This window comes from Bos taurus, chromosome 13 (genome assembly GCF_002263795.3).
Source record: "Bos taurus isolate L1 Dominette 01449 registration number 42190680 breed Hereford chromosome 13, ARS-UCD2.0, whole genome shotgun sequence".
Classification (NCBI taxonomy): domain Eukaryota; kingdom Metazoa; phylum Chordata; class Mammalia; order Artiodactyla; family Bovidae; genus Bos; species Bos taurus.
In genome coordinates, this window is record NC_037340.1 from 51,426,682 (window position 1) to 51,444,083 (window position 17,402).

Sequence of the window (17,402 nt, forward strand, 5' to 3'; positions counted from 1 at the left end):
AATCTTTCCCAGCATCAGGGTCTTTTCCAGTGAGTCAGTTCTTCCAATAGCCAAAGTATTGGAGCTTCAGCTTCAGCATCAGTCTTCCCAATGAATATTCAGGGTTGATTTCCTTTAGGATTGACTGGTTTGGTCTTCTTGCAGTCCAAGGGACTCTCAAGAGTCTTCTCCAACATATTCAGCATATCCAGGGTAAACTTAAGTTCCTGTGTTTTGTGACACATGTACTGCGATGTTCATAGCAACACTCCTTGTAATAGCAGAACTGAAAAGAACTCCTATTAATTCTCTATTACAAACTTAGTGACTTGAACAGCACATATTTATTACCTCATATTTTCTGTGAGTGAAGAGTCCAGGCATGGCTTAGTTGGATCCTCTGGTTCGGGGTTTCTCACAAGGCTGTGGTCAAAGTATTGGCCAGAGCTATGGTCTCGTCTGAAAACTGGGGAAAGATTGACTTCTGAGTTCACTTGGTTGTTGACAGTTAAGTTCTTTGTGGGCTGAAGGACTGAGGGTTTGTTTTTTGCTGGCTATTGACTGGTGGCTGCCCTCATTTCCTTGCCACGTGACCATCTCCAGTATGATAGCTTACTTCAAAGCCAGCAAGGGAGTTAATGGAGTCTATTAGCAAGATGGAAGTTATAATCTTATCTAATGTAATTGCAGAAGTGACGTCCATCACATTTGTGGTATTCCATTTATTAAAAGTCATTAGACAGGGACTTCCCTGGTGGTCCAGTGGTTAAGAATCCACTTTGCAATGCACGGAACTCAGGTTCAATCCCTGGTCAGGGAAGGAGCCCACATGCTGCGGAGCAACTAAGCCTGGGTGCCACAACTAGAGAGCCCGTACTCTGCAACAAAGATCCTGTTGCCTGCAGCTAAGATCCGAGGTGGCAAAATAAATAAATAATTCATTAAGTCCTGCCCACTTTCAAGGGGAGAGGTACACAGGTGTGAAAATCAAGAGGCAGAGATAATGGAGCTATTTAGAAGCTTGTGACCATGAAGATGAAGAAACAATGAAAGGATAAAGTCTAGAATAGTGTTATTTCTGAGAGAAAGCAGATTTATTCTATTGTTGATGGACACCTGGGTGGTTTCCAGTTGGGGGCTATTACAAATGATGCTGCCACAAAGATTTGCATACATGTCTTTTGATGTGTAACTAAGAGTGGAATTGCTGGGTCACAGGGTTGGCATTTATCAGCTCTATTAGATACTGCCAAGCAGTTTTCCAATGAGGTTATAATTGTTTAATTTTTATTAAAAAGAATGAAGTCCAGGGAACTCCCTGGCAGCCCCGTGGTTAGGACTCCAGGTTTTCACTGAAAGGGTGCATCTTCAGCCCCTGCTTGGGGGAACCAAGATCCCACAAGCTGGGCTGTACAGCCAAAAAAAGAAGAAAAAGGAAAAAATAATAATAATAATGGAGTCCAGAAAACCATGTGTTTGAAGCTGGAGTGGATGCTTTACATATGCTCAATCTGTTCTCCTAACCTGGAGTTGCTCATAAATCCTCCCTTGCTGGCTCACCCTATTCTTGGTACACAGGCTGTTGGACTTTGAGCGGGGGCAGTTGGGTACCTTCTACCCTGACTTCTTCCTGGCATGAAGAGTCTCATTTCCTCCTGGAGGCTTTCTGGAACCATCTGCACTTGCACCGTGGCTTTGGGGCCTTCCCTGGGAGCCTATAATATCCCCAGGCATGGAAAGCTCTGTACTGCAGGTCCTCCCAACTGGCCAGTTAGCCAGACTGCCCAGTGCCTGGGAATGGGAGGAATGTTTGGCAGGGACAGGAGATCACAGTTCTTTTTGTCTTTTATCTCCCACCCTAAACTGTAAGTGCCTTTAATTCCAGAGCCTTGCACAGTAACTTGCTCATCACCTACACTTAGTAAATAGTTGTTGAAAGGAGGGGACAATTAAAAGTCCCAAAAGAAAGAAAAGAAAAGAAATAATACAGTTAGTTGTTAGTCTGTATGTCTGAAAGAGTCCATACCAGGGATGATTTTGAGAAGTTGACTAGAAAAATATAAAAGAGGAAGGCCTTAACCTGGTCTTGAAGGGAGGGTAGTTTTGCCTATGAGAGGAGGGAAGGTAGTATAAGGAGGGGATCATAAATTCAGATGTCTGCATAGACCCAGAGGTAAAATAAATGTCAGAAAATAAGGACTGGTGAGGACTATGGTAAATTGGGGTGTCAGCCTTTGGTGCCAGGCTAGAATTGAATCCATGTTGTTCAATCAATAAGAGGAAGCAGAGAAGGAGGAAGAAACTTTTTTTTCAAGAGTTTAGTTTTTTTTAATTAATTAATGTCTGGCTGCATTGGGTCTTCCCTGCTGTGTGTAGGCTTTTAGTTGCCTTGAGCAGGGGCTACTAGTGGTGCAAGGGTTTCTCACTGTAGTGGCTTCTGTTGTTGCGGAGCAGCACGGACTCTAGGTGTGGGGGCTTCAGAAGTTGCAGCACCCAAGCTCAGTAGTTGTGGCCCAGGCTCAGGTGCCTTGAGGCATGTGGAATCTTCCCAGACCAGGAATCGAACTGTGTCCGCTGCATTGGCAGGTGGGTTCTTAACCACTGGACTACCAGGGAAGTCTGAATTAGAATTTTTTTAAAACCCATATGGACTAAACAAAATACATCTATAGCTTACTCTGGGCACATCGTCTGCCACCTTGAATAGACACAGGACTGCAACTGATGAAGGGACAAGTGGGGCACGTGGACTGGTGGGGTTGGGTAAAGAGAAAGCATCTGGCAAGAGTGAATGGGCTGAGATCAGTGGAAATCTCCCGATGATCGGTCATCTCAAACACCAGAGTGTTCACGTTTCACCCAAAATGATGCTAAGAAGTTTGAGGTTTTTCTGGACACTCCCGGAGCACAGAGCGGTTTGGAGCAGGGTAGGATTCACTGTAAACGATAGCTCAGGAAGACCTGTCAACAGTGTGTTAACCAGAGACCAGAAGATTAGGGGTCACAGGGATCCAGCAGAGGGTAGGAGCCTTGGAGGCTCCCCAGAGGCAATGACCGCGGTCTTTCTGATAAGCTGGCCTTCAGCCGCCCATACCATCTCTCCTAGTTATGTTGTTAGAAGGGTTCAATCCCCTCGGGTACTTTAGGGACCCTGTTCCAGCCACCGAAATGGGGAGGGGGGTGTTGTTTGTTCAAGGACCTGTAGGTGGAGCAGTGGCTAGAACCCTTAAAGATCCGAGGGCTACGTTTTTGCTCCGAAGGCTCTGTGCAGGTGCGCACCCTGGGACGCAGAGCTAGGCGGATCCTTCTGACATTGCGACTGCCTCCATAGAGACAGCAGAGGCTGTGGTCCCCGGAGGCGCCTGCAGAGGTTCTCCCAACCTCCACCCCGTGGGGCCTTCTTTGTTCTGATGCATTTCAGGGCCAGCCAGGCGCCCAGGATGTCTCTCAGATCCTCAAGGGGGCATTTCCTCCGAGGCAGGGAGATGAAACGGAAGAGGAAGATGCCGAAACCAGAGATCGCAGAGCCAGAATGGAGGGTTCTTCCGCTCCAGGACAGGACGTAGCGATACCCGTATCAACGGCCAGGCGGACTAGGAAGCCTAGGGGAAAAGGCAACCTTCAGGTGCCCCACCTAGCTCTGAGCCCCACCTTACGGCCGCTCCAGGGGGCAGAACCCGAGGGACGCCCCTTCCAAATTGGGCGGAGATATGGAAAGTGCAAACCCCAGCGCTGAGAGTGGACGCGCGTTGAGCCCATTCAAAGTTGCTTCTTCCTTCTCTGGCTTCTGAGCGATTCCGGTTTATTGGCTACAGCGAGCTCGAGGGCTAACTTCATCGCGAGAACTTCTCAGGCCCTGGGGCGGGGACTCTTACAGCGCAGCCGCAGGGCCTCCTGACGCAGAGGCGCATCGCCCGTTGGCGGTTCTCTGGCGCCCGCTTATTGGTCCGAAGCACCCTCGCCCCACCCCACCCCCCCGTCGACCAATGGGCGGGGGAAGGGGCGTGCCCCGGCGGCGGGCGGCGGCGGCGCGGGGCTCTCTCATGTTCGGCGTTGGACCCCGGCTGCTGCCGCGGTCTCCAGAGCTGCCGCCTCAGCCACTGCCGCCGCTGCGGTCGTCCCTGACCGTCGCGGCCTCAGGGTGCTCCCCGCACGGTGAGACTGCTCTTCCTTATGCCACCTCCTAGTTTCATCCCGCTCACAGAGATCCCCTCCCAATCGAACCACTGTTCTAGGTAGTCGGTGACTGGGACCCCTCCGGCTGGAGCTGGAGGGCTCCGCTGTCGGGTCCGGGCCAGGGAGGGCTCCTTGGCACCCGAGCTGGGGAGGTATTAGGTCACAGGGCCGCAGGTGACCGTTAGGTGGTAGAGTTGAAGTGTTTTCCGCGGGGCGCTGTCGAGGGTATGAGTGACATTGTGAGGGTGGGGGCCTAGGGGTCAGCTCCGTCAGCAACTCCCAGCACCCCCTTTCCCCCATTGTCATCGCCTCGCTGGTGACCTTGGACGAGTAGTCTCGCTCTGACCTCGCGTGGCTCGGCACTTCAGGGAGGAGAGCAGTGATGTTGGGGAGTATGGGCTCGCGAAACTACTGCGTCAGTAGAGGTGATGGTGGGACAGAGAGGATTATCTCTGAGGGACGGAGCCACCGCTTCGCAGCCCGTGAGGGGTGTGATTGGGGTGGGTGGGGTCGGGGCGGCGTCCAGACGCTTTTGTCCCCTTAGAAGATGAGGATAGGATGGGGATGGAGGGTGGAGAGGATACAGATTCATATACCCAGGCCCCTGATGTCTCTTGGAGCTTGGCGATTACCACCCCGTTGTCATAGAGCAGGAGGTCTTTGTTTAGGCTCTGGACCAGTGTTTCTTTTAGTGAGCAGGGATCCTGGTGGACTGAGAAGGGAGATATTCAGTTGTTTTTCCTCTTGAATCTTGGCTTTGGGAAGTGTGGGTAAGGCGTTTCTCTGCCCAGGGAGCTGAAGCAGGTCAGAGGCAGCTGTTGCCCCCCGGACCTGGCCTCGCCTGGGTCGGGCAGTCAGTCTGGAGGCTAGAGGTGTCTGAGCACCCTCAGGCTAGAGGGATTGTGGGGAGGAGATGCTGGGGAGAGAAAGGCAGCATTTCTTGGTGGAGACAAGAGGATGTGAGATGGTGGGGGTCCTTTCCTCAGTTCAGCCCTGCTCCACCCATTTTTGAGAGAGAACACCCATACTTACCCTTGCAACTTTGGCCTGCTGGAGGAAGGAGGAAACGTAGTCATATCTATACTGAGTTGCTGTAAAACTGTCGCAACCACTCCTGACCTCCAGCCTTGCTTTTCCAGGCCTGTTCTAGGTATGCAGGCCCCAGTGAGCTGGGGCTGCTCTCTTGTTGCAGAGCACAGGCTCTAGGCACATTGGCTTTAGTAGTTGTAGCACGAAGGCTCAGTAGTTGCTGCTTTCGGGCTCTATAGAGCGTGGGCTCAGTAGTTGTGCCTCCCAGTTGCTCCTCAACAAGTGGGATCTTCCTTGACCAGGAATTAAACCTGTGTCTCCTGCATTGGCAGGCAGATTCTTTACCACTGAGCCACCAGGGAAGCCCCATGCTTGAGCTTTGAGGAACAGCTTCTGTGGGATTGAGTGCTTAAGCCAGGACTGAGCCCAGAGTTGGGGTAGGGAGGGTAGGAGATTGTACAGTTCCTGGCTCAGAAAATACTTGAACAGGTTGAGAATGGGAATTGAAGAATCAATGAGAAACAAGGCCCCAAGAAGCATGTCCCTAACCACAAAGCAGAGGACAAGCTGGGGCTGGTCCTGTGATGCCTGGGACTTGCGGGCTGCAGAGAGGTGCTGTTAGCATGCAGCTGTGGGATATAGGGCAAGAGTGTGGCAGGTCCTGGAGCTCTACTTTGCCATGGACAGACTGTCTTTGGCCCCTTCTCCAGCCTTGGGCACCAAGTATGGGACAGTCTGGAGGAGCAGCTAGCACCCTGTGTGCACAGCGGGACTCTAGGGGGCTGAGAACTCTGAGTTTCTGTGTTAACTGTCTCTCTGCCCAGCTGCCATTTCCTTGTTTCTGTTCCCTATGCCAGAGGCACCAGTGGGCCTGGCTGAACCCTATCTTGGGTAGGATAATCTTGAAGCAGCTTTTCTCTCTAAAGCTGAGAGGGACCTGAGCTGGGAGCTCTCTGTTTACCAGAGAGAAGGTTCTGACAGTTTCCCTGAGAGAGTAACTGAGAGCTGAAGAAGTCCCCCAAGGCCCTTATTCCAGCTTCCCAACCCTCCCCATCCCATGACTCTCCGTGGTACCACCTCTGACAGCTGATTTAAAGAGGGGGTGTCTTTTTTTTTTGCTGGAATGGGGGCATTTCCCAGGATATATATTCTTCACATTTTCTTTATATGCCTTTCTGGTTGAGGGAGGTGGACAGTGAGCTCCCAACAGTCTGCTCTCTGGCATGCCTGGAGAACTTGCTGGCCTGGGAGTGGGGGAGGAGGAAGGCAGGATGATAGAAGGGAGAGGGAGGCCCCTCAACCCTTGAGCTGTTTTCTGAGAAGGCTAGAGGGCCTGCCCTGAGGGCCATTCCTGACTGGATTGAAGTCCTTCTTTGATGCTGAAATTGCTGTTGCTTCAGAAAGCAGTCCTTTGGGGGATTTGTTCTACAAAAGTGGGGGCAGAGTGGGGAGTGCTGTCACAGAGCTTCAGGCAACAGCTGCACCAGACCCACTGAGGAAGAGGCCATTGCTTATTTATTCCTGTGCTGCAGGTAAGGAAACTGAGGCACTGAGGCATGAAGTAACTTTGCCATGCAGCCTGAATTTAAACCAGGTCTTTGGGGCTCTGGAGCCCATGCTCTTGACCATGGCCCTGCTGCCTCTTGGGGGCTGAGCTGCTTGGGCCACGATCAAGATTTGGCTGGCACAAGAGGAGGCCTGGGGCTTCAAGGGTGCCTGGTGTTTCTCTTTGGGCACAGCTGCTGCAGGAAGAGGCCTGATGCCCTCTTCTCCCGATTCTAATGAAGAATTGTGTGTAGCTCAGGTTCTGGCTCACAGGGGACAGCGACCAGTGAGGCTTTCTGCTGGGAAAGGAGCTTTTCCAGCCTTCTCTGGGCTTTCTCATTCTCTGTTCTCAGTGCTCAAGGGTTACAAGGCAATGCCTGAGTACTTGCTCTATACTGAGCTCTGGGCAGTGCAAGAGACACAGGTCCTGCCCTCAGTGACCTTCCATTTCAAGGTTGGTGGTGGCAGTGGGGAGGTAACAGCTGATTGTGGCCAGGCTAGACAATGTCCTATGGGAGGCACCACTCTGAGATGGGGGAAGGGGAATGCCTTCCAGCGCAGGGGTTGCTAAAAGAGCAGGGTGGGGAGCTCTTCTAAGTGCCTCTGGGCCCTGATGTGCTACGTCTGCCTAAAGGGCCCACTGAGGCCCATTCTTGGGCTCCGTTTAGTTTGGTCATTCATTCATTAACAAATATAAACATAACACACCTGCTCCCTGTCAGATGCTGGACTGGGTGCTGGGGATACAGGGTTTGGCAAAAGCACAGTCGCTGCTCTTGTAAGGTGGGAGACAGAGATAGTAAATGATTGCAGAAGTGAGAAAGGGAATTCTTTTTGAAGATTTTCAGGCCTATCCTGGAATGGGAGGGGGTGGGAATGGGTTGTGCTGCCTTGAAAAAGGTCCCCAAGCTGAGATGTGGATGGGAGAACAGAATTATCCCAGGCAGATGGCCTGGGTGAAGGCAGGCAGGCAGGCAACAGGCAGTGGACAGGGGAGGAAGACAGGTACAGGACCCTGCATGTAAAAGCCCTAGGAGCCTTTGCTCACCAGCCACTGTTTCATCCAGGCTTCCCAGGAAGTGTCCTGGGAAGGATAGCTGTTTCCTATTCCAGGGGATCTTCCCAACCCAGGGATCGAACCCGCATCTCCTGAGTCTCCTGCATTGGCAGGTGGATTCTTTACCACTGCACCACCTGAGAAGCCACAAAATTATGATTGTTGTTGTGTAGTCACTAAGTCATGTCCAACTCTTTTATGACCCCATGGACTGTAGCCCACCAGTTCCTCTGTCCATGGGATTTCCCAGGCAGGAATACTCAAAGGAGTTGCCATTTCCTTCTCCAGAGGATCTTTGTGATCCAGGGGTTGAACCCACATCTCCCATGTCTCCTGCATTGCAGGTGGATTCTCTACCGCCGAGCCACCTGGGAAGCTCGGGAAATGGGGGGATCTTGGCATTTTTCCCCTGGCTGTAGAGAAGTGGCTGGAGCAGCCTCTGTGCAAGGTAGGGGGAAGGCCTGGTCCCCTTGCTCTTGGCTGTGTTTCACAGGCTCTGAGTCCACAGCTTCAGGGGGTGGCTGGAGTGGGTAGGTAGGGCAGGCCTCTCTCCAAGGGCCAGACTTTCTGGAGACAGCCTTAGGGGCTGCCCTTCTCTGGGACTGACCCAGAGTGCTGGCCTGGGGCTGTTCTGCATTCCTGAGACTCAGGCTTTGCCCTTCCCTGTACCTCCTGAGGCTTCCAATGGGGGTGCTCCTCATACCCAAGCTGTTAGCCCTGCCTTTGAGGTGGGGCTTGAGCCTTGGTGGGCTTTTGCATTGGGAAATGGGGAGGGAGGTAAGGCCTGCTCCCAGGGTAGCTCAGCACCTGAGGGGCCTTGAGGTCATGCCCTCCACAGGCCCAGTGCCAACTCTGAGGCCACTCAGTGGTTTTTCTTCATTCCCTGGACCAGCAGAGGTCATTCATACATCACTCATCTCTACTTTAGTGTATATCTCTGACAAATAAGGACACGTGCGTGCATGCGTGCTCAGTCCGTTGTGTCCAACGCTTTGCGACCCTATGGACTGTAGCCTGCCAGGCTCCTCTGTCCATGGCATTCTCCAGGCAACAATACTGGAGTGGGTTGCCATTTCCTCCTCCAGGGGAAATAAGGACTTACTTCTCTACATAATCTAATTCCATTATCTCACCTAGCTGATCAACTCTTATTTCTTAGTGTCGTCTAAGATCCAGTCCTGTTTATTAACATTTCCCAATTATTTCCCACAACTGAGCGACTGAACTGAACTGAACTGAGAAATGCCCTTCTACATATATTTTTCTTCTTGAAATTGACGTGGTGGGAAAAGCCAGGTCAGTTGTCCCATTGAGTATCCTGCCGTCTTAGTCTCTTTGTGTATTACTTTAGCAGAACAGTTGGCAAACTTTTACTGTGAAGGGCGAGATAGTAAATGTTTTAGACTTTGCAGGCTATGTGGCCTCTGTGGCAACTACTCAGAGTAGTTTTAATGTGTACGCTCAGTCATGTCCGAGTCTTTGCAACCCTGTGGACTGTAGCCTGTCAGACTCCTCTGTCCGTGGAGTTTTTTTCCAAGTAAAAATACTGGGGTTGGTTACCATTTTCTCCTCCAGAAGATCTTCCTGAACCAGGGATTGCTTTAGTGAAAAGCAATTTTAGGTGGCAGTCCAGTGGTTAGGACTTTCACTGCCAGGCTTTAATCCCTGGGTCAGGGAATTAAGATCCTGTAAGCCGTGAGGGCACAGCAAAACAAAGAAACAAATAAAAGCAATTTTAGACAACATGTAAACAAATGAGCACTTGGTTGTGTGCCAGTAAAACTTTACAAAAAAAACAGGAAACAGTGGCAGCCTGACAGGCTGTAGTTGGCCCATCTCCTATCTAAAGCAACTTCCCTCTTTTATTAAAATTAGGTCACTTGTCTTGCAGAATATCTGGCCTTCTGGGTTTGTCTCCTTGCTTTTTTGTGGAGTCCTTTAATTGGTTCTGCTCGAAGGTTAGACATTTGGGGCAGAACTGCCCTGTGAGCGGTGCTGTGACTTGGTGCCGCTTCACATCAGTAGGCATACTTGGGCCCCATGTCCCATTCTGAGAGGAGACTGACTAGTGCAAGACTGGCTAACATCATGTTGCTCCATGGCAAACTTTTTCCCTTTGACCTGGGTCATCTGTCAGTGGTATTTGTGTGTCTGTGAGCATCCATGCCTTCCTGGTTTAGCACCCACTGATTGGTGTTGCTTCCAACATTTGTTTATTGGGGGGTTGCAGAATTATTTAGCATTCAGTCATTCCTTTGTTAAGGAAGAGCTATCCTTTAACCACCAGGGCTGTTTGGCCACAAGAAAGACCAAGAGACAGACTGAAGTAGTTCTCTGTAAGATTGCCAGTTTTCAGAGCAGAGAGTTGGGGTGTTGCTCTTGTCCGTAGTGACAAATGAGGGTTTGGATTTGTTTTGCTTTCTTCCTTTTTTCATAATCACTGTGAATGCTCTGATTTTATATAGTTCCATCTGTTAACATCAATTGCATAATATTCTCTCTGATGCTGAAATGGTCCCAGCCCAGTGTTTCAGAGCTGTGCTGCTTACACAGGCTTCCTGGGGGTACTTCCCACTGCCTCTGCTCTTAGGCTGCCCTTGGGGAGCTGAACTGGAAGGCCTGCCAATCAAGCCAAAGTCTCAACTGTGAGTTCTGATGGGTGGCAACCCTCTCATAGGTGCCTGTTCTGTGTATGGCCCTGTTTGATCACCAGGAGGGAAAGCTCTAAGAACATGTCTTATTATATAGTGAATAGCAAAGTCTCTCAGTCGTGTCTGACTCTTTGCGACCCCGTGGACTGTAGCCCACCAGGTTCCTCTGTCCGTGGGATTCTCCAGGCAAGAATACTGGAGTGGGTTGCCATTTCCTTCTCCAGGGGATCTTCCGGAGCCAGGGATTGAACCCAGGTCTCCTGCATTGCAGGCAGATGCTTTAACGTCTGAGCCATCAGGGCATATAGGCCCCCCTCGAAGCCTACTGTTAATTCCAACCTGGATTGACTTGTGCAGCAAGAATACTATGACCTCTGGATGTATGATGGTACAACCTGTATGTCTGGGCTGGGCCAACTCTTGGGTCACCAGAGCCAGAACTGGCCCCTGGAAAGTGCCAGTGAAGTCCCCTTCCTTTGCTGGCTGCCTCTTCCCACCAGCCTCAGGTTTGCTGGGCACTAGAATTCTGGGCTGGTGCTTTGACACCCAGAAACTGCAGCTCAGTACATGCTGGCCGGGCTGTGGGTCAGTAGTGTGTCAGGCAAAGGTGAGGGCTCTTGGCAAATGTGGAGTGGGTGGAGGAGTAGGGGGCACAGGTACCACTTGGGCTACTGAAAGCCGAAAGGGTTTGGGTCCTTCCTAAAGGGAAACCTATGCTCTCCCACCAGCCACAGGCCCATCAGTGGCCCTGACCCTTGCCCTCCCCTCTGCACTCCCCACCCATCAGGCTCCTGCTGGTGTCCCTGGAGCATGGGAGGCTACTGAGCGTGACTGGTGGTGTCCGGCAGGAGCTGCGTGTGTCAGCCTGTGGCAGGGAGGGCGTCCATGGCTGCAGCCAACAAGGGTGAGTGCCTGCCTGGTCTGCTGGGGTTTGTAGAGTCTTATAGTGCACCCTGGTGGGAAGGGGTATTGTTGCATGTGGGATCTGTGTTGGCTGTGTGTCTGTCTGTCTGTCTGAATGTGAGGTATGAATTATATTACATCAGTAATTACACCAGTGTTTGTGCTGGGGACGCCCAGGCGCTAGCAGGGAACCTTGGTGTGCTGCCCTCGTGGCCCCATGTTCCAGCCTCCCTGTTCCACTGTGGAGGTTGGTAGCACAAGGGGCTTGGTGTGAGCACGGAGGCTCGGAAGTGGGTAGGGCTACAGTAGGTTGTGGAAAGGAATTGGGGTTTCATTCAGAGTCCAGAAAGACTCATAGAAGGTTTTAGGTGAGGTAGGACATTAGGGTTAAATCCAAGGGACTCAGCAGGGAAATGGTTGACCCCTTGGGCCTCCATTGAGTCTTCATTGTGTGCAAAAACCCAGGCAAGGACTGGCTCAGGCCTTCACCAAGCTCCTACTAATCTGCCTGCCTTAACTCCCTGCCTGCCTGGCCTTGGAAAACCTGACCCAGTGAGGGACAGCCAAGGGCCATGTGAGGAGCTCAGCGGAGGAAGGAAAGGTTTCTCTGGGAGGGGTCCTGGAGCTCCCCTGGGTTCTTCTCACCTGCCAGTGATCAGTAGTGAGGTTTAGAGGAAGCTGCAGCCCCTTCTAGGAGGGCTGAGTATAGTTTTTGACCCTCTCTGTTTCTCCCACCCCCAGGCAGGTCCCATAAAGCCCAAGCCCATTCCTGTCTCTGCCCTTTTCCCCTCTCAAGGGGGTCAGCAGGAGGAGCAGGCAGAGGGCCTCAGGACTGGCAGACCTAGAAGAGAAGGCCTGAGAGATGGGGAGCTTGGAAATGTGAAGGAGAGCACAGGGCAGGGTATCCTGAGCACTGGGGCTGAGTCCCGCACTGCCTGGGATTTGGTTAGGGTCAGGACTGTCTCTTCCCTGTCAGCCCCATTCCCTCTAAGTGAAGGGTCATATTAGCTAATCCCTAAATCCCCTCATACCCTCTTTGAGGGTGTGCATTTTCTGTGGGAGGACTAAGCAGGAGGGCAGATGAGAGTCTCAAGCCTTATGATCTCCACTGTCCAGTAGGATGTGGCCTAGCTCAGCAGAGGATGCTGACTGATATGAAGGGGCAGTCACAGGGGCAGGGCAGTGACACGGTGGAGTAGTTTCCTGGGGCTAGGAGAAGGCAACACCCCTGGAGCTCTCTCCCACTCTCTTTGTAGGCAACAAGTCCAGAGTCCGGAGTATCCGCTTCGCAACAAGCCATGATGCAGAAAGCTCCCAGAGTCATGTCCACTTTGATGAGAAGCTGCATGACTCTGTGGTCATGGTCACCCAGGAGAGCGACAGCAGCTTTCTGGTCAAGGTATGTGCATACCTCCCCCCACTTATAATCATCAACCTTATTCCCTCTACCTTCTCCCTGGCCCTGCCCAGCTTCCTGGGCCTGTTCCATTTCCTCTAAGCTGGCTCCATCTTTGTCCTTCCCTGGGCCTTGGTTTCCCCATCTGTAAAATGGGAAGCGTGAGACTGTGATGAGATGAGTGCACTTATGATGTTACTTGAATGGGAGTGGAGCTTGTTAGCATCAGCATCACCCCAGCCATTGCAGTTGGAAGGCAGGTGTTCAGGCTTTGGTGTCACAGGCCTGGGTACAGTTCTGGGCCTCCTCTTTTGGCTCTGTAACCTTGGGCAGGTCACCTTGATTTTCCTTCTCTCAAGTAGACACAATTGACACCCAAAAAACTGGAAATGGAAGGGTGTATGTATGTGAGGCTAATTATATTGATAACACAGTGTGACTTTACTCTGCTTTGCCAAACCTCTGGCTGATTGAAGCTCTTTGTAGTAGTATTTATCACCTCCATGTTTTTCCCTTCTCCTTCTCTTCTAGTGTCCATACCTCGTACACCCTTGGCTCCTCCAACTGCTGGGACACTGTTAGATCCCACATCCATTTGGGAGAGGCAGGAAGAATTCTTTGGAGGGGATGGATTGGAGGGAAACAGGGAGTGAGGCCTTAAGGTTGGACAGTATACCAGGGCTCCCATGTTGAGCCCCGGAAGGCATGGAGGTGAGCATGGTGGTTGGCGTCTGATCTATTGAGACCACCCTGCAGAGGGGCCCAGAGTCATAGCCATTTCTGCCCAAGTCTGAAACCTTTGCTCTTTCTCCAAGAGCTGACAGTTTCCCCAAGGGAGCAAACAGAATGAACCCAAACTTTCAAAAATAGCTCCCTGCCTCCCATTGCAAAATCTATTCATGTCCATGGTAGAGAAGATTTGGAAGATAGAGAAAACTATAAAGAAATTTAAAAGTATCTGCAGTCATACTATCTGGAAATAACTATGGTTAATATTTTGATGTTATTCCAGTTTCCTTTCTAGCTTTCTTTCCAAAAATGAAAAGCTGGTATACCAGCGTACACACTGTTTTTTGGTTGCTTCTGTTGTGATCCATCTCCTGTTTGTTTCAGTAAATAATTTTCCATGAGATTTTACAACTGCCTGATATTCCACTATATCTGTCATCATTGATTTAGCTGGTTCCCTGTTCCTGGTGTTACAGTTGTTTCTATTTTGTACTGTTATAAATAGGGCAGTGATGCGTTTTGTTTTTTTTACATCTGAGTATTTCTCCAGGGAAATACTGCAAGTGGTGCAGCTGGATCACAGGGTACAGCCAGTGATTAGCAGGCACAGCCAGAAAGCCCTCTTGAGAGGTGTGCCCTCTTTTAGCAGAGTGTGGGAGCCATAGGGACTGAGCTTTATCATGCAGTGACATCATCCTGATCCCACTGAAAGGCTAAATACTCCCTCAAAAGACAGGGCCATCCATTTCCTGAAACTGAGCAGGAGAGCGCATGCCCTGTGAGCTGTGGATACAGCACGCACATTGCCCCTCCTGGACAGGCACTCCGGTCAGCCTACCTGCCCCGACAGCTACCCTGGCCTGTGACCTGTCACACGACTGAGTTTCTGAGTATGGCAAAGCTGTGTGTATGAACAACAGAAGTTTCCCAGGCCGTGAATCAGGGCTGTTGGACACAGTGAGCCTTTGAATGGGCAGGCATCCATGTTTGGGTGCCAGCAGGGCAGGCTGGATTCCAGGTTCCATGACTGGTGCCAGTCTTGTGGGCCAGCCCTGGACTGACAAAGCTTGTCTAGTGTCCGTTTTTGTGATTCTGACCCACCCTCCATCTTGTGCTATCTATGTTGCCTGGTGGCCTCACCATGAGTGACCAGAGGACCAGTGTCCCTGGGCACATGCTGATAGTGGTGGGGGCAGGTGGATAGCCTGTGTAGTGGGGTTTTGAGCCTTCCCTGTGGGCAGTGGCTGGTGCCTTGCTGTGTGGCAAGAGTAGCCAAGAGGTCCAGGGAGGACTATAGCTTGACCACACTGTGGCCTTCAGCCAGTCATTTCCTGGCTTCTATTTTATCATCTATAGAATGGGCCACCAAGGAACTTCAGGGCCCATGAGACAGATATGGGACAAGTGATAGGGGTGGGGTCCTTGAAGAAAGGGCCTGGAGCTGCCAGGCCAGGGGTGTGAACCAGCTAAAATGATGCAGGGAGTCAGAATCCCCTGGGATTGTCAAGGAAGCAAGTGGAGGGCCCACAGGATCACCAGTGGTACAACCTGGGCGGACCCTGGGGGAGACTGTAAGTGAAGGTGCCTCCATCCCCCACCCCTCCTGCTGCAGGTTGGCTTCCTGAAGATCCTGCACAGGTATGAAATTACCTTCACTCTACCCCCAGTGCACAGGCTGAGCAAGGACGTCCGAGAGACACCTGTCCCCAGCCTGCACCTCAAGCTCCTCAGCGTCATGCCCATCCCAGAAGGTGCGTCCCCTGCTTGGGGTGCTGGAAGCTTGCCCTCCTCCAGCAGAGCCTGGGTGTGAGCAGGAGTGACAGCATGGGTACTTCCTTCCCCCATCAGGGGCTGATGGGTAGCTCAGAAACCAGGAGACATGATGCCTCTTTATGGGCCTGCTGTGTGGCAACATGGCAGGTCCCATGCCCCAGCCCTCACTCCTGGACAGAAGTCTATGGGCTCACACAATTGACCTATGTCTGCTCACCACCTGATGGTTACTTCAAGGGGATGGTGGGAGCCACTGAGGAACTGCTCTGGGCCTCTAGCCCTTCCTTTGCCAGGGGAAACCTACTGGAACCTCAGGAACTTTGGGCAGCTGCCTCCCAGCCCCCACCAGACCTGAAGTTGCTTTTCCATACCCTGCCACCTTCAGCACCCCTCTTCCCAAAGGCTAGCGAATCAGTTTCACCATTTACAGAAACCCCAGCTTCAGTTTCATGTCCCCCCTACTTCCACTTCATAATTTTGCCCTTAAGTGGGTTGAGCAAGCCTCCTCAGGTCTTTGCCTCTTGCCACCTGATCTGCTCAGTCCCTGCCCTGCTCCTCCCTCCCTCCCCCATCACCCTCTCTCCCTGCCTGTGATTTTGGGGAATCCCACCTCTTGCAAGCATGAGTTTTGACTTCTGGCCTACATGTAGAGCTCATTGAAGAATGGCAAGTTCCAGAAGCCTGTGTACCCAGCCCTGGGGGCAGGGGTGGAGGGGAGTTTGGGCCATCCTTGCTCCTCTAGAGGTCTTGGTGGTGGGTGGGGACCAGTGAGTGCTGGGGGGCAGGAGGCCACAGAGGTGCTGATCGCCCCGGGCAGGTTACAGCGTCAAGTGTGAGTACTCAGCGCACAAGGAGGGCGTCCTCAAGGAGGAGATGCTGCTAGCCTGTGAAGGTGGCTCCGACACCTGCGTGCGCGTGATCGTGCAGGCGCGCGTCATGGGTGAGAGCTTGAGGCCCAGGTCTGGCTAGAGGAGGGAGGCACCAGCTTGGCTACAAGGAGTTTCCACCCTCCTTGAGTCTGAAAAAGGGATCCTTGTTTTGGCCCATTCCCAGTCTCCTTGGTGGGTGCCTTTCTCCCCATCCTCTAGCAGAGCTGGGAGGGAAGGTAGAGGAGTCCCCTTGGAGTAGGTGGGGCTAGGGTCCACCCTGGCATACTGACTTCTTGCCTGTCTTGCAGACCGACACCACGGCACACCCATGCTGCTAGACGGCGTCAGGTGCGTGGGTGCTGAGCTAGAATACGACTCCGAACATAGTGACTGGCGCGGCTTCGACTGAGGCCCTCGGCACCACCTGCCTTGGGGCCCTCGGCCTTAAACCCAGCCTCATCCCCCAGATGCTGCATGACGGTGCGGCTTCCTCCCCCTTCCCCAGGGTGGGTGTGCAGGCGGAGGGTCCACGGGCCTCTACGCTAGAGCCTTGCCCATGCCTCTCACCTCATTTGTGCCACCTCCCTGCCCCTCCAATGTTCTCTTCTCCCACTTTCTCCTGTGTGCCTCAGCCTCCTGCTGGAAGAAATGGATTGAGCCCCCAAGGAGGCCATCTGAGGAGGGCCAGGGGAGGGTTGTACCCACCCTCACCCCAGCCATAAGGGCTCTAGTCAGAGCCTAGGAGAGCAAGGAGCTGGCTCTGTGGTGGAGCTGCCCTATTACTACTGCTGCTGTCTCGCTTTAGCCACCTCTCTTGTCTACTCTGTTTTTTCCACTTTTGTCCATGGTGAGGAGGAGGGAGATGCAGTTCCCAATCCCTACCCCCTAGGTCTGTGTTGTTTTTAAATGACTGGTTGGGATAAAATCCTGAAGAAATAAAACTTCCAGTGGATACTAGAAGCCAGCAGGGTTTTTGTTCTCCAGGGCCCTGAGAATGCCCAGTCCTTGCAGATGGGCCAAGGAACAGTTTTGGCTACTTACTTTTTTTGGAAGCAGGGTTACTTTGTGGTATTATAGCACCTAGCCCCCAAAAAGGTATGTGCACGTGGTGGCATTTTAGGCCTGCCAAGATGAGAGTCTGCACGCGGAGGGGCCTTCCATCCAGGTCACAGAGAGGTCTTGTGGAATGGGGTGTTCAGTTTGGGAGGCTTGACCAGAGACAGCAGCACTCCTTTCTAATCAATTCCCAGCCCCATGCACAGCTGAAAACCTCCCTTTGTAGAACCTAGCTACCC

General features: G+C 52.1%; 1 protein-coding gene across 5 annotated transcripts; it reads left to right on the forward strand.

Annotated features, from left to right (window-relative positions):
- The first annotated feature begins 3,206 nt into the window (after nt 1-3,206).
- ADISSP (adipose secreted signaling protein) lies at nt 3,207-17,067 on the forward strand. 5 transcript variants are annotated; one of them, XM_059892582.1, is made up of 7 exons: nt 4,012-4,134; nt 8,131-10,431; nt 11,225-11,341; nt 12,597-12,739; nt 15,078-15,216; nt 16,056-16,178; nt 16,416-17,067. In XM_059892582.1, exons 3-7 carry the CDS (start codon nt 11,323-11,325, stop codon nt 16,514-16,516), a joined length of 525 nt encoding a protein of 174 aa, XP_059748565.1. In that variant the 5' UTR covers nt 4,012-4,134; nt 8,131-10,431; nt 11,225-11,322; the 3' UTR covers nt 16,517-17,067.
- Nucleotides 17,068-17,402: the final 335 nt, after the last annotated feature.

Excerpts from the sequence above, each read along its gene's own strand:
- ADISSP (XM_059892580.1), top strand. The coding sequence starts at position 3,966 with ATGGGCGGGGGAAGGGGCGTGCCCCGGCGGCGGGCGGCGGCGGCGCGG. Across the intron at positions 4,135-11,165 it reads CTCAGGGTGCTCCCCGCACG|CCACAGGCCCATCAGTGGCC; the intron begins GTGAGACTGCTC and ends CTCTCCCACCAG. Across the intron at positions 12,740-15,132 it reads ACAGCAGCTTTCTGGTCAAG|TGCACAGGCTGAGCAAGGAC; the intron begins GTATGTGCATAC and ends CTCTACCCCCAG.